Raw genomic sequence first — 21,914 nt, forward strand, 5'->3', positions numbered from 1 at the left:
TATATGGTCATGAAAGAGTTTTACTTTTTGTGTCACGTGGGGGTAGAGTACTGTCAGTAAATGGACACTTGTTTTTATATTTACATTTTAGAATTATTTTGAGCATTCTCATATATATACTACAATTTCTTTGTCTTTCACTTATGTTTTAGGAGGGCCAAACATGTGGGCTATTACCTCTGAAGAACGGACTAAGCATGACAAGCAGTTTGATAACCTCAAACCCTCAGGAGGTTACATAACAGGTTTGTGTTTATATTTCAATTATGAATTATGTTCCTTTTCATGTAATACCTTAGAATTTAGAATTTTAATTCGATTACCATCAAATTTGAATTATTATATAATAAAATTCCTATCACAATTCATGAATTAAAAAAAAAACAGCGGTTTTATTTTATCTGGAACTGGTTTAATTTGTTGTTTTGGAATTGGCATATGGGAGATCTTTTCCTAATCCTAAATGATAATCAAGAATTTCAAGAAGTTCAGTTTACTTGTCCAGTTTCACACTTTAACATTATTTCTAGAATGTTTTCAGGTTAGTTCTTGAGGTAATTGAGACTTTTATCCAAGCAAATTTATTAATGTGCTCCTAATATGTTGTGCCAATTACCTGTATAACAATCAGTATTACTAAGTCTAGAAGAAATACGCGTCAGGTCCATTTCCTTGAAAATAATCTAGATTTTTTTTTTTTCTGTGATCTGTTTTTATAATGCTAGCCCTCTGTTTTTGAGGGTGATACCAAGTGTTGATTGTTGGCACTAGCCCTTGTTTTGCAAAATGACCTCCGGAGCCTAAGGAGGATCAATTTAGGTGTATCTTTCACATTTTTTTTTTTTTTTATAAATTAAACTTTTTTTCTGTGCCAAAGCACGTGAGCACTTTATTTATAGTAATATAATGAATAATATTTACCAAATCTGTACTGTATTTCAGATGCTGTACTTAAGTGCATTATCTCATTTAATCTTGCAGTAGCCTTGTAAGATAGCTATATTGCCTGTATTTACAGATGGTTAGTGTTGATCTGGGCTTTGAAACTTTTTAGTCTGCTTTTGGAATCCATCCTCTTAGCCATTAGAGTTTAATATTATTTGTACTTCTATAATAATAGCTACTTTCCCTGGTATCAGGGCTAGAATTTGATTACCCTACTGGTAAGTTAACAATGTAGTCTGTTACTGTCTCATGGATGCTGGCACAAGACCCAAGGTTCCTGATCCAGAGACAAAGGACTTTATTAACGAGTGGCACAGCTTGCAGCTTGAGCATCAGCATGTTCCTCTTGGCTTCTCTTGTCCCCTGAGTCCTAAGGGGTGATGTAGAGAGCTCAAAAGGATGTTAAACATGCAGTGATTGTGTTATAGGACAGGAACCCTGAGCCAGGGGAACCCACCATTTTTGGTAAGCAGGCTTGTTTTTTGGCCCAGGGGAAACATTACCTCATGCCTCAAGATTGCTCACTGCAAACCCAACTCTGAGAAATGACCCAGGTAGAAAGTGGTTAAGGGTCTTGCCTTCTTGGCCCACACAGCAGGACATATAGGATTGTGAGAGACCCATGGGGGACTGTCTTTCCCAACACCTGGTATTTTTCATTTAGAATTCTTCTAGAGAATAGTGTTTTTCAATTAGGAATTCTATTAAATGGAGATATTATCAAATACCCCAGTTAATATGGAGAAACTAAGATGAATAATATAACCTTTAATTATTGATTAATGCATATAACTTCATTTTTTTTAAGTATTTATTTTAGAGAGAGAGCACAAGTGGGGGAGAGGGGCAAGGGGAGGGAAGGAGAGAGAGAGAGACAGAGGGAGGGAGGGAGGGAGGGAGGAACAAAGTGCTAAGCAGGCTCCACAGTTATAGCGGAGCCCAGCTCAGAGTTCAGTGCCACAACCCTGGAATCATAACCTGAGCCAGAACCAAGAGCTGGACGCTCAACCAACTGAGCCACCCAGGTGCCCCACCTGTAACTTTTTTTGTGACTTTTTTGTTTTAAAACATCTAAGTCTTATTCATGTAATGTAAATAATTGTATATGTGTATTTCTGTGTAGTTGTTTAATGACTGAAATTAAAATGATGATAAATCAGTAGCGTTATTGTTATTGTCCGCTACCATAATTCAGAGACATTGGAGGAATTCCATTTACTAATGTGCTGCTTAATGTTTGTTTTTACTACCTTCAGGTGATCAAGCACGTACCTTTTTCTTACAGTCAGGCCTGCCGGCTCCTGTTTTAGCTGAAATATGGTAAAGTGTTCTTTTTTTTTTTTTAATTTTTTTTTTTTAACGTTTTATTTATTTTTGAGACAGAGAGAGACACAGCATGAACGGGGGAGGGGCAGAGAGAGAGGGAGACACAGAATCGGAAGCAGGCTCCAGGCTCTGAGCCATCAGCCCAGAGCCCGACGCGGGGCTCGAACTCACGGACCGTGAGATCATGACCTGAGCCGAAGTCGGACGCTCAACCGACTGAGCCACCCAGGCGCCCCTAAAGTGTTCTTTTTTGTAGATGAACCTAAATTTCCGGTAGTCTGATTTGGTTTGGTTTTGTTTTTGATACAGTGTTAATAAAAAGTTGTTTTTACTTGTAGTCTGTTGTTAAGTATTCAGCTGTTAGAAAAGTTAATTTTATTGACTAAATGAGAATAATTGGGATTTTGTTCTATTGGACAAATTTTTAATGTCCTTAGAATTTCTGAGGAAAGATGTATACATTGCCATTGAAAAACATTTCTTTATAATTTGGCACACTCTCAAAATCTTCTTTCTGTTACTTTGTAGTTGTTTCATTTCTTTCATCATCTGTAAACACCAAATTAGTCCGCCCTTTTCCTGCTCTGACCTTAAACAAAATTGTTCTTTATATTATCTAGTGTTTTGTTTTTTAATATGTTTACAATAAATATCAACTGCTACCCCATCTTTCTTTCCACTTGAAATATTCCCATGCCTGGCGGAGTACTGACACATCACAAGCTTTCAATAAATATTTGAACAAATTAATAAATTAAATTTAGAATGATTATACTATTGGATAATTTCTTTCTGTCCACACTGGTGGAATTCATCCCAAAGGTCTCATAGTTTCTCTCTATGTGGATTCTGTGTCGACTGGCAGTATTTTATAAGATGGTATCCTTGTTCAGTATTTCTTAATGTATAAGTTATTTAGTTTTGGTGGTTTTGTTTATTTTTATATGTATGATTATCATTAAGTGATGATCTATATGTGAATGCTATGTCATTGTTCATATTTTATGATCCTCAAAAATAATGGTGACCCTACATAGCATTCTGCCCACATCATGGTCCTTTTAGGGCTTTATCAGACCTGAACAAGGATGGGAAGATGGATCAGCAAGAATTCTCCATAGCGATGAAGCTCATCAAACTGAAGCTACAAGGCCAGCAGCTGCCCGTGGTCCTCCCTCCTATTATGAAACAACCTCCTATGTTCTCTCCATTAATCTCTGCTCGTTTTGGTATGCATTTATTAATTGAATTAGCTGCATTTGATAGTCAAACTTGTCCTGGACACAATAACAGAAAAGGTTTTGTTAGCAAAAACAATAATCCTTAGACTCCAAGTTAAATTTCATGTCTGAGATAAGAAATATTAAAGTCGCTGTCATAGCAGGGGTGTCCTCGTGTCCCAGTTTTCCAGGGACAGTTCTGATTTATGCCTGTTGCTCTGGCCTCAAGTCTGGCTAGTGTCCTCTTTCACAGTTCCCAGATGGATCATAAATTATATGACCTCACCCCTGGTTAGAGCTGATCTTAAATACTGTTCTTAGTTTCCTCTGTACTCTGTATGAGTAACAGAAAAAATGTGAACAATTTTAAACTCACTTGAAATGGTTTAATTTAGGGGGTAATTTAAAACTATTCCTAAGTAGAAATTTTTCTGATTTAAAGATTAATTACCCAGCTAAATTTAGGGCTAAAAGTTATGGACTTTGATTTACACTTTCATCAGAGGGAATCAGTTTTCTGTTAATTTTGATTAGATAGTTTTTCTTTTTAATTTTTTTTTTTTTTTTTTTTTTTTCATTTATTTTTGAGACAGAGACAGAGCATGAGCAGGGGAGGGGCAGAGAGAGAGGGAGACCCAGAATCCGAAGCAGGCTCCAGGCTCTGAGCTGTCAGCACAGAGCCCGATACAGGGCTCGAACTCACAGACCGTGAGATCATGACCTGAGCTGAAGTCGGACGCTCAACCGACTGAGCCACCCAGGCGCCCCTGATTAGATAGTTTCTTATTGATTATATATGAGAAGCACTCACTGGACTAGAACATTGGATTAGGCATTTTTGTGTATCTGAAACCTGTTCTTTCATTCTAGATGTCAGATCTTAAACCACTAAATTCTTTCACTGCTATAGTGAGCTCTGGACATAAATACCAAATCATTGTGTGACTGTACTTTTATCGTGCACCTAGTTAGTAAATAAATAAAAGTCATCATTTTGTTCCTTTTAAAGAATTGTCCTTGGGGCTCCTGGGTGTCTCAGTCGGTTGAGCATCCGACTTTGGCTCAAGTCATGATCTTACAGTTCGTGGGTTGGAGCCCCGCGCCGGGCTCTGGGCTGACAGCTCAGAGCCTGGAGCCTGCTTTGGATTCTGTGTCTCCCTCTCCCTGCCTGTCCACTGCTCATGCTCTGTTTCTCTCTCTCAAAAATAAACATAAAAAAAAATTAAAAAGAATTGTCCTTAAATGCATGGATGTGTTACTTATAAGAAAAGTGAAATATATGGCATATTTTCTTCTTGCAAATAATGCATATGCATAAATGGCTCTCCTATAGTATCTAGTAACTAGAACATCCTTTTTTGGGGATTGGGGACATTGGGGGAATGTGTGTATGTGTATGTGTTAGTTGAGTGACTCAACAGCACTGTATTTATTATCCTTATACAAAACCCCACATCTAATCAGGTAATACAGTCTTTCTAACATTTAATTGGAAAAGGCTGCTTAGCTTTCATGATGATGCTAGAAGAGAATTTTTAACTCCATAGTAGTCATTCCCTTAGTTCACACAGGTCAGAATATTGATATCGAAAGCAGTATCTCCCTCACTGCTAGGTCACCAAGCTGCTTTAGTGAACTTTTTTTTTTTTTTTAAGTTTTTATTTTATTTTTGAGACAGAGAGAGACAGAGCATGAGCAGGGGAGGGGCAGAGAGAGAGGGAGACACAGAATCTGAAGCAAGCTCCAGGCTCTGAGCTGTCAGCACAGAGCCTGACGCGGGGCTTGAACTCACAGACTGTGAGATCATGACCTGAGCTGAAGTCGGATGTTTAACCGACTGAGCCACCCAGGCGCCCCTAACAAGAAGCCTAGTTTGTCTCTATAAACATGGGTCTGCTCACTGTACTGTAAACTTGTTTTCTGGCATGTGCTTTTATAGTTGATTACGAGCACTGGAAAATGTGTTCTGTTTTGTCTTTAGGAATGGGAAGCATGCCCAATCTGTCCATTCCTCACTCATTGCCTCCAGTTGCACCTATGGCAACCCCCTTACCCTCTGCGACTTCAGGGACCACCCTTCCTCCCTTAATGATGCCTGCTCCCCTAGTGCCTTCTGTTAGCACATCATCACTACCAAATGGAACCGCTGGCCTCATTCAGCCATTATCCATTCCTTATTCTTCTTCAAGTAAGTACTTACTATCTAATGAGTCAGAAACTGTTAAAGAAAGAAACCGTTATGTTTTTGTCCCAATAAATACAAATTTCCTTCATAGTTTGTGATATCGTTTTGTGTGAACCTTTTTCATTTCTTCTTCTTTTTTCTTTTTAGCATTGCCTCATACGTCATCTTACAGTCTCATGATGGGAGGACTCGGCGGTGCTAGTTTACAGAAAGCCCAGTCTCTGATTGATTTAGGATCTAGTAGGTATGAAGGCTTAAAACCTCCAGCTTTTTATGCTTCCAATAAAGAGTAGCTCTGAGCTTATCCAGGTTTTACGTTAGAATGGCCAAATGTAAAATGCTTAAGGTAAATTTACTACTTCTAACTCACATAAAGTAAGGTTTTATTTTTAAAATTGTTAAATGTTTGGGGCGCCTGGGTGGCTCAGTCGGTTAAGCGTGCGACTTCACCTCAGGTCATGATCTCACAGTTTGTGAGTTCGAGCCCTGCGTCGGGCTCTGTGCTGACAGTTCAGAGCCTGGAGCCTGCTTCAGATTCTGTCTCCTTCTATCTCTGCCCCTCCCCCACTTGTGCTTTGTCTCTCTCTGTCTCTCAGAAATAAATAAATGTAAAAACAAATAAAAATAAATAAATAAAATTGTTAAATGTTCAAAAAAAATGTTCCATGTAAACTAAAAATGTTCTGTATTTTCTTTTTTTTTTTAAATTTTTTTTAATGTTTTTATTTATTTTTAAGACAGAAAGACAGAGCATGAGCAGGGGAGGGGCAGAGAGAGAGGGAGACACAGAATCCGAAGTAGGCTCCAGGCTTTGAGCTGTCAGCACAGAGCCTGACACGGGGCTCGAACTCACGGACCGTGAGATCATGACCCGAGCTGAAGTCAGACACTTAACCGACTGAGCCACCCAGGCGCCCCTGCTGTATTTTCAATTGTCAAGTTTTTACCCCCAAATTACATATTTTTCCTTTAAAAAATAATATATATATATATATGTTTCTTAAAAAGTCTCATAGCCATGGTGTATTATTAATTTTTTTCTTGAGCAAATTCTACTGATTGAATAGCTTTTAAATTTTAGAAAGCACAAAAGCTTCAGTGTTCATTCATCACCCCTTATATAAATCATAATAGTACTCCTTAAGGCAGTGTACCAAGAGTGTTAGCTTTAACTCAGAAGAGGAGGATTGGTATCCTAGCTTAGACTCCCAATGGATATGTGTGACCTTCACTGAGCCATAGTTTGCCCGTCAAATAGGTGGGGACAGTAAAACCTTCTGAGTTTGTTAGGAGGATTAGAAATTGTATTTGTTAAGGCCTTAGCACCATACAGGGCCTGGCACATAATAGGTTCTTGGTAGTTCTGTAATTCATATGGTATTTGCTTTCCTAAGAATGAGGTTAAATTTCTTAAATTTTTAAAATATCAGAAGCAATTACTATTGTACCATAGAAGGTGTGATTCTTAATGTCTCTGTCTTATAAAGTTTGTGTGTATTTTTTTTTTAGTAACATAAAATTTTTTAATAAATTTTGTTGTAGCTCAACTTCCTCAACTGCTTCACTCTCTGGAAACTCGCCCAAGACTGGGACCTTAGAGTGGGCGGTTCCTCAGCCTTCAAGGTTAAAATATCGGCAAAAATTTAATAGTCTTGACAAAAGCATGAGTGGATACCTCTCAGGTAGGTGGCATACAGTGTTTCAGGATGTGAGAGTTAAGGTTTTTTTATATGAATTCCTACTGAAGAACTCTTATTTGAATTTGTACTTTGTAACTCACCTAAAATTTTAGCATCCAAAAAATTTAGCAGGCATTTGATAAATACAGATATCTTAAGTTGTGTGAGAGCTCAAAGATGGATACAACTTGATCAGTTTCTTCAAAGTTCTTACAGTCAAGTTGAGCACACAGGTGTACACCCAACTCTTTGGAAGAAAGACCTCTCTCTTGAGAAGATGAAGCCTCATCCTCCAGTGCAGTGAAAGGAGACCCTCATGTGACAGGGAAGAGTGTGTGGAACTTAGCTTCATCTTATTTTCCCTGTGGGTCCCCTCCCTACTTGGGTCTTTCTCTGCTTGCCCTTACTGAAACCTCCCAGGAGCATTGTCTACCCTTTCGTGTTCCAACCCAGATGCTTCCATAAGAATTGCCCTTAGGTCCCTATAGAACATTTGAGTCCATGCTAGAACATTATCCGAACTTTTCCAATTAAGAGTAGTGAAGGGGATATAAACAGGGTGAAAGGCAAGTAGAGTTCCTACCTCCTAACTTTCCCCCTCTCTCTTCACTCAGCAACTAATCTACAGTTTAGGCGGAATAATAAAATAAGTATTTTAAAATAATAGAGCTCTAAAGTGCTAGGGAACATAGAATGGGAGATACTAATACTTAAAGAGATCAGATAAGACATAGGAAGGGAGCATTTAAGCTCCATCATGAAGAGTTAGGGTTTGGACAAATACAGATTGAAGGTGGGAACATTTGAGGGTGACAGAGAAGAAATCCCAAGAGCTAAAAGTACATGGCATATTTAGACAATTTGAAAAGTAGTCTATGGAATAGGAGTATGAGGTCTCTGTGCAGTAGGGCAAGGGAGCAAGAAGGCTTTGAAATTGATGGGACAAGCAAAAATGTACAATATTTTCTTTAAAGATACATTACTAGGGACATGTGGGTGGCTCAGTCAGTTAGGTGTCCGACTTCGGCTCAGGTCATGATCTCATGGTTCGTGAGTTTGAGCCCTTCATTGAGTGCTCTCCTGTTAGCACAGAGCCCGCTTCAGATCCTCTGTTGTGCCCCGCCCCTGCCCTTCCTCTCTCCCCTCCCTCTCTCCCTCTCTCTGTCTCTCTCTCTCTCTCTGTCTAAATAAATAAATAAATAAATGGTTTCTTTTTTCAAATTAATAAAAGTGGAGTAAAAAGACATACAAAAATGTTCATGGCAGCTTCATTCAAAACATCCAGAAAAGAAACAGCCTAAGTATCTATCAATAGGAGAATGGATAAATAAATCGTGGTATATTTCTGTAACAGAACACAGCAAAATAATGTATTGAATGAAGGAAGCCTGGCCCAAAGGATCCATACTTATTTAATCCATTTATATGAAGCTGAAGAACTGGAAACGTAACTGATGGTGATCGAAATCAGAATATTATAGTTTCTCTGTTGGGAAGGGGCCATGCACAAACCTCCTGAGGTGCTGAAAACTTACAATTAGTACATTTTCTGTATGTACTAAAAACATAAACAAAGATGGAATTTGAAGGTCCGTGGGGAGCTGCTGTAAAGAATGAGTCCTTACTGTTATTTACTTATATATGCCACACTGTATGAAGGTTGTGTATTAGGTTTTCAGAGAATGTTACTGTTCTGAGACCTATGAGAGTAAAGTGTATATTCATAGTTAAGGGAAGGATTTAAAAAAAAAAAAAAAAAAGAATAGTTGTTTCTGGTGTCCTGAAACAGCAGAAGCCCAAGTATATGAGGATGGGGCTGACTTAGACTTACATGATGTGCTTTGTTCAATGAGTGTAGCCTGTGGTGATCTAATTTTCTTCCTCTTCTCTCCCCCCTAAACTCTCATGATTTATTTAAATGAATCCATTGACTCATAGTTTCTGAATCACATAATTTCTGGGCAGTCTGTGATGCACTGGAATACACAGGAGGAAGACACAGTCCATGTCTTTGAAGAGTCCATAGTATATAGGTCGTCACATAATCATAGTATTTGATTAGTGGTTTGAAAGTGCTGTGATTAATATAGATGAGAAAGTGACTAACACTGAAGATACGAGAGGGAGAGTTTCACAGAAGAGATGACATCTGAGCTGGATCTTCGAGGATGAGTAGATCACCACATAGAGAATGAGGGACTAACATTATAGGCACAGGAAATAGGATATCCAAAGGATTGGTAGACCAACTTGAAGGCAGGGCATCTTCAAGTGAGCTTTTCTTAGTGAAGTACTCTGCCAGCTCTCTGTAACACTTTGTATTATTCATACTTTGCACACATTTAAGCCTTCCACCAGTATGCTTTTAACCAATTACATTCCTTCTCTTTTTCCTCCTGTTTGCTCTGTTGCCTAATGCTAAGGGATCTACTTTCAGTTTTCTTTGTCCAAGAGCTGAAACATTAGTTATTAGACCTTTTTTCTAGGTTTGCAGTAGCCTTCCATTTCTCTTTATTAGAAGAATTCTCCTTTTAATGCAAAAACCTCCTCAAATCTTACTTCCTATGTGAAATCTACTAAGGAGTAATTAGTTGGATGAGGCCATGAGCTATTTCCAGTGGTTTTCCTTATGTGATTTTTATTAAATGACCAGGTTTTTTTAAGAGAGTGAAAAACATTTTAAAGTTATATAATATAAACATCCAATTGCATGTTATAATTTATGGTGTATTTGTGTTTGTTCCGTATAGTATATGTCGCTTTGATTACCAGGACCTCATGTTCAAAGCTCAGTGAAACATTGTGTTAGCAGCATTCGTGCTGGCTCTGTGGTGGGACCTGTTGTGGAGGAGTTGGAGGATGTACTGTCTTCTGTGCAGAGTTATTTGGGTGGGCCTCAACTCAGGCTGAACCCTGAATAGGGCCTGACTCTTCCAGTACTCAGGGCTCAGTCAGTCACCTGGGAATGGGAGGTGCGACACCTGCTTTAGTGACTAGCTGACCTTCCCTAGAGACGCCATGTGATTTTATCCATGGTCAGAAAGCCACAGAGTTGCCCACCAGGAGTGAATACTCCTGTGAATCAGACGAGGACTTTGTGTTCTGAATAGATGCCTGAGATTCCTGTCTGACTATTATCCTGACATGAAAATGCAGATCAGGAAGCCTATTATGTATTTTTGAACATTGAGGCAGGGAAAAGAAGTTGGAACAGCTTACTACATATAGTAAGCATTCAGTGAATGCTAACTGCTATTACTCTCAGACCCTATCCCATAAGTCCTTACTGCACTTTAGAGTAGTTTGGATTACAACTTTATTCATTACTTTAGCAAATATTAAGCATTTATGTACCTGGCACTGGGTATAATATGTTAGTGAATAAAGCAATGAAGGTTTTGGTCTCTGTAGAACTTAGCATGATAGTGGAAACAGACAATAAACAGGTAACCCGGAAGATAAATGTTACATTACAGTTTGTCACATGAGCTCTGAAGGAAACCAGCAGAAGTATATTGGATGATAGGGTGGACAGAGAAGGCCTTTCTGAGAAGGTGACATTAAGTTGGGACTTACAAGGTGAGAAGGACCCAGACATGCAGTGATGTTAAATTGTAGAACTTGACGTTGGATATAGGTGTACATGAGAGGGAGGGATCATGGGTGACTTTCTGGTTTCTGGCTTGAGCCACTGGATGGGCAGTGATGCCACCCAGAGAGAAGGGCAGACTGAGGGAGAATGGTTGGGGTGATGGTTAGGAAGAGGGGTGTAAATGGGGATTGAGAGAGTTACTTTGTATGTATTTGGTTTGAGATACCTGTGAAATACTTAGGTAGGTTTTTCAGTTGGTTATAGAAGTCTAAACCTAGAGGAGAGGTTTGGGCTGGGGTGTACATTTGCGAATCATCAGCTTTTAGGTGCTATTAAAAGTCACAGAAAGTTCACAGATGTGAACACACAGAGAACAGAGTGCCCAGGACAGAGCCTTGGGGAATGCCAGCATTTACAGGTTATTTGGAAGAGGAAAGATCAGAGAGAGAAGAGAAAATCTGAAGACACTAAAAGAGCTGTGCTTGGGGCTGCATGGGGAGCACGAGGAAGGCCGAGAGCTTGGCCTCCAGTACTTTCTGTGCCAGCCCGCGGTCCTTCATGTTGGTCAGTGGCATGGACTGTTATTTTCTAAAAGGACTGGGGGAGCACTTGACTTATTAATTCTAGATTTAAATTCCTTGGGGCAAGGGTTGTGCTTTGATTGGTGCTGAATGCTCAGTACCTGCATGTGGTAAAAGCTTTCCAATGTTAAAAGTTCCCAGGGTGGCAGCAGTGTTATTTTGCAGATACAGCTATTTAGGTTTTCATAACTTTAAAGAGACTGAAGAATTTCCTTTCTTTCTTTTCTTTTTTTGTTTTTATGGTTTCCTTGTTCAATCAGGTTTTCAAGCTAGAAATGCCCTTCTTCAGTCAAATCTTTCTCAAACTCAGCTAGCTACTATTTGGTGAGTTTGTCAAGATTTTCAACTATACATCCACTATGGTAAGAAAGATCCTGTTTCTGAAAAAGTTTGTGACTCAGAGATGTTCCATAAGAGCAGCCATTTGAAGATCAATGCAACATTGAAAGCCAGTAAAATTGTACAAAATGTTATTCTTGAAAATTTGGTATTAATTATTTTGCAGGTAAAATTAGTTTGCTTTTTCATAATGGTGTCTGTGGAGAGTTTGAGAATATCTCATTTTTAATTTAGAGATAACTGATTTGATAGGTGAATTATCCATGAAACAAGATAAGCCACATTTTCAGGAGGAATGTTTCCTTTTCTGTTTCAAAGTTTCTCCCCTCTCTTGTACAATAGGACAATTAAGGGTAAAAATAAGCTCACTTTTCCATATATATTTACATTTCCCTAAAGTATGTTAATCCAGCTGTTTCATTTTTCTTGTTTTAAAAATAGAATATTGAACTCTTTTGAAAATACTTTAAATAGACTTTGTTTCTAAGCTGGGAACATTCACATTTGCTTTAGGACCCTGGCTGACATTGATGGCGACGGACAGCTGAAAGCCGAAGAGTTCATCCTTGCGATGCATCTCACTGACATGGCCAAAGCTGGACAGCCCTTGCCACTGACGTTGCCTCCTGAACTTGTCCCTCCATCTTTCAGGTGGGCGCCTCTGGAGGGAAGAGGCATGTCTGGGGACAGACATGATTACTACATAGCGATTTCCTGAGGCCTCTGCTCTAGTTTAGGAGGAAGTTAAACATTTACACTGCCATTTGATTTTGATATTTAATGAGTTATGCCAGGAAGGAGTACAAGTAGGTGTGTTTCCACCATACTATAGATAAGGAAACTGATGACTTAAAGAGATTAAAAACAAAACTTGCTCACCGACTGCAGTCAGCTGAACTGTGGTGGGAATCCAGATCTCTCTCTCTTTCTCAGTCCGTATCCTGCTGTACATGGTTACTACAGACCATATTGCACTCTTAATGTCTCTGATGCTGTATTCTGAATGTTAAATGGCTCTAGTCATTTGGTAGTATAACTGTATGTATAGTCTGGTCTAGAGTTCCCAGACTGCTAAATATGTTTGTTTGCTTTTCTTAGAGGAGGAAAGCAAATTGATTCCATTAATGGAACTCTGCCTTCATATCAGAAAATTCAAGAAGAGGAACCTCAGAAAAAATTACCAGGTAACATCGAGTGTCTAAGTTGTATATTTATAGTGGGTTCTCTTAAATTTTACCTTGAGATGTAAATGAGTATCTAGAATTTTTGCATTCTTTCTCTGTCTTTAAATGTTTATTTATTTTGAGAGAGAGCAAGCACAGGGGAGGGGCAGAGAGAGGGGGAGACACAGAATCAGAAGCAGGCTCCAGGCTCTGAGCTGTCAGCACAGAGCCCAACACGGGACTCCAACTCAGGAACCGCGAGGTCATGATCTGAGCCGAAGTCGGACACCCAACTGACTAAGCCACCCAGGCGCCTCTAGAATTTTTACATTCTTAATATTTTATATACCATAAGAGAAAACTATTTGATGAATGGGTTGGATTTTGAAGCAAAAAATTAAGATAGTCAAAAATGAGAAGAAGTGTATTTAGGAAGAAAGTATGCACATTTGGCAAGAGTTTGTGTATTTGATATCCTAGTTAAAATGTTTCTCTCACTTTAGGAAAAATCACTGTAGCAGGTGATGTGATAAAATCTTAAGCTGTAAAGAACAGTTTAAATATTGGTTGAAGAAGTATATATGTAGATGTTCTAAAGTATTAAAAATATAGTGAAATATATCAAATAAATATATAGCCATCTAGCTTTGTCCTTGAAGAAAATGCTAAGAAAAAAGTTGGAAAATGGTTTTATTGGCAAGAATAGTAAAATTATTTTTTCTCTCTCAGATGAATTCATACCTAGAAATTTGTTTTCCAAAAATGAATACTCTTAGACAAAAGTAAATATTTTATTATTTATATTTGAGGTAAAATTATCCTTAAGAGAAGTATCCACAGAGTAACAGCACTCAGATGATCACGAGGCAAGAGTGTGTTGAAATTGGAGTCCACATTGTTGGGCTCTTCATGTGAGAGTGTTTACTGTCTACCTTATTTAGTTACTTTCGAGGACAAGCGGAAGGCCAACTACGAGCGAGGGAACGTGGAACTGGAGAAGCGGCGCCAAGCCCTGATGGAGCAGCAGCAGAGGGAGGCAGAGCGAAAAGCCCAGAAAGAAAAGGAAGAGTGGGAGCGAAAACAGAGAGAATTACAGGAGCAAGAATGGAAGAAACAACTTGAATTAGAAAAACGCTTGGAGAAGCAGAGGGAATTGGAGAGACAGCGGGAGGAAGAAAGGAGAAAAGAGATAGAAAGACGAGAGGTTATTTTTAAGTTATTTTATTGCCTAAGAAAATGATTATATTTGATAAATGGATACATCTTACTTGATTTAAAAAAAAAAAAAAATGGCTGTTTTTGTTGTGCCTTTTTCTCTGCCTCATTCATTCTTACCTGTTCTCCAATTCTGAACCTTCCTTCCCTTGTGGACTGGAAGAGGGCCCTTGCTTGTAAAGAGTTTTCAGGGCCAGTAACTGGTAGAAAAGGTGATATTTCTGTAGGTCAAGAAGGATTTGCAACTCAAAGAAGGATTGATTGCAAAGCTGAGTTGAGTGAGGAGCTGAGGTTAGTGAGCCAGAGGAAGGGGTCTGTCCAGGCAGGTCACTGAACAAAAGTAAGCTTAGGATCCAGAGTGAGAGGCCACAGAACTGGTGCAGCAGAAGGCTGAGACTGGGGAGTTTGAAGGTATGGAGGAGAAGCACGAGGGTGGGCTTGCGCAGGTCCTTGGGATAAATGGTGTCGTGTGGCATCCCTAAGAGGACTGGCTTTGTTTCAAAGGGCTTAGGATGGAGCACAGTAAATCATAGAGATACTGAAGTAATATCAGTAGAAGGGTCTTTCTTCCCTGATACCAGACTACAGGTGTGATTATTGCTATTAACGTTTATGTTTATGAAATTGTCCTTTGGTTTAAACGAAAAGTAACTAGAAACAAAGAGATGGTCCCAGGAAACAAATCAAAAAGTCTGATGGGTGATGTTGCTTTTGTGGAAGTCTATAGGTTAGACCCACTGGTAAAACTGGGTTTGCCCAGGTACCCTTAGGCCCTGAAGCCCACTAAGTGCTAAACGCTGCCTCGCCTTTATCTTTGTCATCCCAGCAGTTTTTGAATGATGAAAAATTGTTAATTTAAAAGTCAAACTTAAGTCATTATTTTCAGGCAGCAAAACAGGAACTTGAAAGACAACGTCGTTTAGAATGGGAGAGGATTCGTCGCCAGGAGCTTCTCAATCAAAGGAATAGAGAACAGGAAGAAATTGTCAGGTTAAACTCTAAAAAGAAGAGTCTTCATCTCGAGTTGGAAGCACTGGTATGGCTAAAGTTTAAGTGAAATTTCCCTGAATGATGCTAGAGTTACTTGTTGAAAAACGTCATTGTTTTTTAAACCTACCTCATGAATATATTAGGTGTTCATGTGATTATATCGTCACGTTTTCATGTGTGCTTAACAGTCTGGATGGTATAGTGTACTGAAACAGGATAGTGACTCAGAATGCTGGGAGTTACATTGTGGTCTCAGTTCAGAAGCTGACAAACCACGCATTCCTGGGCAAGACCTTTCCCTTCTCTGTGCTTCACTTTCCCCTTTTATAAAACAAAAGGCTGCACTAGTTCAGTAATTTTCATTTTCCAAATTGCTGTCTGGAAGACCCCACTCCAGTGGGGTAACCAGCAGTGGGAGAGGGGAGGCTAAGGCACTCCCCAGTGCTTCCCACCGTTCACAGCAGAGAAGCTCCACACTTACCTGCTTTGCTTTTATTGGAGCTTTATCTGAGATTTGCTTGGAAAAAGGGTTCTGCTTTTTAAAAAGACAAAAATGATTTGAAATTCCTGATCTAAATGATCTCAGGATTCCTTCCAGTTCCGTAGGACTGTGTGGTTCTTACCACTATGCTTACCAATGTTTACACATCAGATATCAGAGGGCCAAGTTGTTTAAAAGACTTTGTTGCAAATGAAAGGTAGGAAGGTATAAAGGGTGTTGGGAAAGTATACTTTTCTACTACAACCCTAGAATCCATAAGCCTGACCTGATGGTATAATAGGATTTTGCAAAAATGGTTGTGTAGCCTTGTTATAGAGCCAAGTATAGATCTCGTTTAGTTGGAGTCTCACATTTTATTTGGTTGATGACTTGAAATTAAAATTTTTAAAAATAGCAATATTTGTAATCATAAAGGTACTTCAAATGGATAGGAAAGTATATCACAATTATTGATCCTGCCATAGTACTACAAAACTGTCCTAAAAAACATTAACTTCTTTGTGTAGCTACTTGGGTATCTGTCTCAACCATTATTTTGACTCTATATTTTTCTTTAAAAATATAATGGGAGCCAGGGGTGCCTGGGTGGCTCAGTCGGTTAAGCGTCCGACTTTGGCTCAGGTCATGATCTCATGGTTCATGGGTTCAAGCCCTGCATCGGGCTCTGTGCTGACAGCTCAGAGCCTGGAGCCTGCTTTGGATTCTGTGTCTCCCTCTCTCTCTGCCCTTCCCCCACTCCTACCCTGTGTTTCTCTCTGTCAAAAATAAATATTAAAAAAAATTCTTTTTTAGTATATAGTGGGAAAGAATCCTAAGATTGATGGTTTTTTTCCCCCCAAGAACTTGGATTACATACCAAGAAGTAGCATAGATTAATGTGCAGAGTCTGGAAGGCCCAGAGCCTATACTTAACACATGCTGAAGATAAGTAACATGAAATCCAGGGTAGACACAACCTATTCCTATTCCTTTTAGCGTGTATTTCTCAAATATGAAGCATACTTCCCAGTAAAAACTTTATGAGTGATTTTTTTAAGCCTTATTTCTCATCCTCCCTTTACTGTATTAGTTTGCTAGGGCTGCCATAACAAATACCACAGACTGGGTGGCTTAAACAGCACAAATTAATTTTCTCACAGTTCTGGAAGCAGAAGTCCAAGATCAAGATGTCAGCAGGTTTGGTTACTTCTGAGACCTTTCTCCGTCGCTTGAAGATGGCTGCCTTCTTGCTGTGTCCTCACATGGCCTTTCCTCTGCCTGCGCATCTCTGGTGTCTGTTTCGTGTCCACATTTTCTAGCCTCATAAGTCAGATTATTTTAGGGCCCATTTATATATGACCTCATTTAACCTTATGATCTCTTTAAAGACCCTGTGTCCAAATACAATCACATTTTGAGGTCCTGGGGATTAGGACTTCAGCATAACTTTTTGGAGGGATACACTTCAGCCCATAATACCTCACCCTTCTCTCTAGCCTCCATTGAGAATCTCTGCTGTTGTTGCTTTTTTCCCCCATACTTCTCAGAAGAAGAGAAAAGGAATATTTGGTATGGGAGAAGAAAATTGTGGCCCAAAAGGCCCTGCTGGACCCTGTTTAATTGGAGGAAATTAGATGGCAGTGTGGAGGGTAGAAATAGAAGCGCAGAGAAGGTAATGCTAAAAGTCACATGTAGATGTTTATTTCTCATTATTCTTTGAAATTGTCTCTATTTTAATATGAATTAATGCCTAAATCCTGAATTCAGAAAAAATTCAGTGTGTTCTGTTTGTGCTTGCTCATCTTAACATATGGGCCCTTCTTATGCTCTGAGAATGGTATGTTTTCTGCTAACAACTTTGTAGTTAACAGATACAACTCTAGAACACATTCGACTTCCTTTGTTTTTGTAGGGTTTTTGGGGGGGTTTTTTTTGGTAGGCTCCACGCCCAAAGTCACCCTCAAACTTACGACCCTGAGATCAAGAGTTGCATGCTCTACTGGCTGAGCCATCCAGGCAGGCATTCCCCATTTAGTTTTAGACATTTATCTAGACTGAGTATAAATGATAAATGACATTTAAAAGTTTAAATCAGGATATGATTCTCCTGACAGGAACATTTCCTATTAGCATCTTATGTTGCTGTGTATTTATATGCTCTTCCTATAGAATGGCAAACACCAGCAGATCTCAGGCAGACTTCAAGATGTCCGACTCCGAAAACAAACTCAAAAGACTGAGCTGGAAGTTCTAGATAAACAGTGTGACCTGGAAATTATGGAAATCAAGCAACTCCAACAAGAACTTCAGGTTAGTCCTTTGCTGCTGAATTGTCCATAAATATGAGCAGTCATTAATAATTCTTCCTGATAGAATAGTTTTCGCTTTAAGGGTGACGAACCTTTCTGAGTCTCTGATAGACTTCATTTCTAGAAGGATATAAGTATATACCATCTTGTATATTATATCAAGAAGCTCACATGCCCCCGAAAACTCTACTAGACCTCTGGTTAAATTCTACTTAATATTTGTACATAAATGGATGTTTATCACTTTGAGTTTTAAGTCTTTAATAAATGTGTAGATATACCTACATGTTAAACTAAGATTGTTGGTACTCTTTTAGGAAATTTTGACCTAACATTTTTCTTTTCAGAGTTGTGGTGAGAGTGTTAAATGTGTGTGTCCCTCAGGGACCTGGTAATCTCTTCTTTACTTGTGCAGTAGGGTCTAGTTCAGTTATTATGGGGACTCTGGAAGCATTCTGAATCTTTAGAGTCCTCTTACCAAAGTTACTGTTTCTGTATGGACTCGCAGTTAATTAACAGAGTCTTCTTCCTGTGTCACAGCAGGTACAGACAGGCCACATAACATTTCCTGTCTAATTTGAACCTGCTTCCCTAGTTATTCCTGAGTTATCAGTTTCTCTTTGATATTCATTCTGGGGTGTCATGACCTGCTTACAGATACCATTCAGTGCAGATACCAAAGGCACCTCTTAGCTTGTACCTGCTGTCATCCATCAGTATGCTGAAAACTGTAAGACTTTCAGACACACCCCATTCCTCACCCCCTTTTCTTTCCAGCCAGTCATTCATAAATGGGAATTCATGTTCAAATACTTGTATTTTAAGTCACACATAATTCCATTCTAGTTTATTCATAAAGTATAAGCAGTATTTTACAGCTACGTATTATTCCTATACTAAGTTTTAAGAGTGACTAAGTCATGTTTTTAAGTTTCCAAAAAATTTTCAGACAACGTGACAGAGTTTTAACCAGGCACTACTTTTTCTTTTTATAAGGATTATCAAAATAAACTTATCTATTTGGTACCGGAGAAGCAATTATTAAATGAAAGAATTAAGAACATGCAGCTTGGTAACACACCTGGTAAGTCTCTAAGGTTTGTTTTGCGTCTTCCATTCTTCTCTGCGTGAAGGTGCCAGTCATATTCTTGTGAAAATAGCATTATTTTGTTATAAATAACATTTTTTGTACAGTTAACATTTTCAAAATTATGTGAAAAAAATATCACAGATGTTAGAGCATTTTTACCAATAAAAAGTAAATAAAAATGAAATAAGTAATCATTGTGGTATGCCTTCCTATCTTGATAACATTTTATTTATATGTTTCAAATAAATATCAAATAAAATGTTAGACTATAATTAAATAAGATCTGGGTTTGGCTCTAACCCAAGACTGTATGCATTTTGGCAAAATCCTACCCTCATTGTAAAGAACTATTCGGGAGGAGATTTTGCCATGGGAGCAAAGCTGTGAGATTCTGGGTGATAGTCTACAGCAATGATGGCCTTAATAGATCCATAGAAAGAATTCATAGAAAGAATTTTACCAACTTGGCCCTGCCATTTTTGGAACAAAATATTCCAAGATACTTTGTGGGAAAGTAACATTTTTCTTGATCCAAGTCTCAACCAGAATATTGAAGAAAAGACCTCTATGTCAGATAGCATGCCAATAACAACATAGCAGAAGAAAGGTTTATTAAAGAAAAGTAAATCTGCAAGTACCGTGTTAGAACTAACTGAAGTATTCTAAATGTCTCCCTTTGAGTATCTGTCAGCCTTTCCATTCCAGGATTATTATACTTTTGACTCTTTAAGAAGTCCAATAAATAGCATCCCTCATCTTTGCCCAAGTGAGGCAAAAGAGCAAGACATATGAGAGACCAAAATATCACCTCATTTTTGGTAAAGCTCATATTGGACAGCCTGGCTTATTTGTCAGTGTGACAGATACACCTGTAAAACCAAGTAGAACAAGCTTCCTGTGGGCAGTTCAGTCTCAAGAATACAAGGGTGCGGGCATCTGGATGGCTCATTCGGTTAAGCGTTTGACTCTTGGTTTTGGCTCAGCTCATGATCGCACAGTTCATGAGTTCGAGCCACAGAGCCTGCTTCAGATCCTCTGTCCCCCTCTGTCTTCCCCCTGCCAAAAGTAAATAAACATTAAAAAAAGAAAAAGAACACAAAGGACTGGAAGGGTCTAGGCTGTGTATGCCCAAGTCCTTATCTTGAGCTCAGCCGTGACTGAAGGGGTGGAAAGAAGCTGAGAATGTTCTCTTAGTGAAGGGCCCTTTGCACGGAAGAAACACCAGGAATAGAGAATTTTACTGTTGTGAACTCTTCCTACTATGTCCCCCACCTTCCACTGAAATAGTCTCTCCATGTCTCTTCTCAGACTGTCTTCTTACACATAAGTATTTTCTTGGCTGCTCAGAATATATCAATCCCCACCTCACCCCTCCACAGGCATTCCAGGGGCAAGGTGAGCCAGCCCTCCTGATCTGTACAGTCACAGAAAGGATAGCATCAACTCTCATTGTTTTAGTATTTGGATTGTGAATGGAATGTGGAATATATCTTATTGGGGACCTGGTAGAGCTACTCTTTCTCTGTAGAATGTGATCCAGTTCAGCTGTTATTATAGTTATCCAGTTCAGGGGTGCCTGAGTGGCTCAGTCCGTTAAGTGTCCAACATTGGCTCAGGTCATGATCCCACGGTTCGTGAGTTCAAGCCCCGCATCGGGCTCTGTGCTGACAGCTTAGAGCCTGGAGCCCGCTTCAGATTCTGTGTCTCCCTCTGTGTGCCCTTCCCCTGCTCACACTCTGTCTCTCACATTGTCTCAAAAATAGATAAACATTAAAAAAAATTTTTTTTATAGTTATCCAGTTAAAATAGGAAGCTTTTGTTTGGAATTTGCAAAGTACCCTGTATCCCTTAGATTCCTCTCTCCATCTCTGTTGCCATTTAAGATTACCAACCATAGGCCCAGCACCATGCTAGGCAATTTTCATGCATTATTTCTCTTAATCTTTGCAACAGCCCTGTGAAGTAGTTATTGTTATTCCCTTTGTGCAGCTTAGCAAAACTGAGGCTCAGAAAGATTAAGTAGCCCAAGATGGTGGAGTAATGGTTCTCAAATTCTTGTCTAAGTCTAAAGCCCACTGTGCCACCACATTGTCTGTCTTGATTTTCAGTTGCCTAACAAGGTGTTCATAGATATGATATATTCGAATTCAGTATTAAAACATCTGTTACTATTGATGCTTATTTTGAAGAGTACTAGGAATGTATACTAACTTATTTTTTCCACATTGCTTGTCTCCGAACTCAACTAGATTCTGAACTACTTGAGGATAGGACCCATGCCTTACTTATCCTTCTTTTTTACCTGCTATTGCACATAGTGCAGGGCCTTGTACATAGCAGATGTGTAATTTAATGATAAAATATTTGTTGAAATATTGGAAAAGCACTAGAGAATGATAAGAGAACTTAGCAAGGTGTCTGGATAAAAAGTGAGCCTATAAAAATCAGTAACTTTACACTGTATCAAAAGTATTTAATTAGAAAATGTTATGAACAAATCTCATTTACATTAGCATTCTCATTATTATGAATAAAGAAATCTACAGCTGTAAAATTTTACTGATATAAAAGATTCCTGGATAAGTATGTGCGTGTTATATTCCTGAATGATCTAGCTCAGTGTTGTAAAGATGTCAGTTTTCTACTACTTTGTCCATACATTCAGTTCCATTGAGGTTTAATTGAAACCTGGCAAGATAATTCACAGATTAACCCAGAAGAGAAAATATGCAGGATTAGGCAAGACTTGAAAAAGAGTAACATTGATGCGGGGAAAACATTAGCTCTACTAGGTATCAA

The 21,914-nt window shown here is 38.8% G+C and overlaps 1 protein-coding gene across 13 annotated transcripts in view; it reads left to right on the top strand.

Moving 5' to 3' along the window:
- The window catches only part of ITSN2 (intersectin 2), a 145,753-nt gene that overhangs the window by 42,086 nt on the left and 81,753 nt on the right, over positions 1 to 21,914 (top strand). For all 13 annotated transcript variants that reach the window (XR_006200961.1, XR_006200962.1, XM_042933548.1 and 10 more), the window contains 13 exons: positions 153 to 245; positions 2,202 to 2,265; positions 3,337 to 3,500; positions 5,473 to 5,679; positions 5,824 to 5,920; positions 7,219 to 7,358; positions 11,789 to 11,852; positions 12,381 to 12,518; positions 12,966 to 13,051; positions 13,972 to 14,234; positions 15,132 to 15,281; positions 17,886 to 18,026; positions 19,022 to 19,109. Coding sequence is in view for 11 of the 13 variants with exons in the window: in XM_042933548.1 (XP_042789482.1) it covers positions 153 to 245; positions 2,202 to 2,265; positions 3,337 to 3,500; positions 5,473 to 5,679; positions 5,824 to 5,920; positions 7,219 to 7,358; positions 11,789 to 11,852; positions 12,381 to 12,518; positions 12,966 to 13,051; positions 13,972 to 14,234; positions 15,132 to 15,281; positions 17,886 to 18,026; positions 19,022 to 19,109 (1,695 nt within the window). In the remaining 2 variants the exon portion in view is untranslated. The remainder of the gene's footprint in view (positions 1 to 152; positions 246 to 2,201; positions 2,266 to 3,336; positions 3,501 to 5,472; positions 5,680 to 5,823; positions 5,921 to 7,218; positions 7,359 to 11,788; positions 11,853 to 12,380; positions 12,519 to 12,965; positions 13,052 to 13,971; positions 14,235 to 15,131; positions 15,282 to 17,885; positions 18,027 to 19,021; positions 19,110 to 21,914) is intronic.

Source organism: Panthera leo, chromosome A3 (genome assembly GCF_018350215.1).
Source record: "Panthera leo isolate Ple1 chromosome A3, P.leo_Ple1_pat1.1, whole genome shotgun sequence".
Lineage (NCBI taxonomy): Eukaryota > Metazoa > Chordata > Mammalia > Carnivora > Felidae > Panthera > Panthera leo.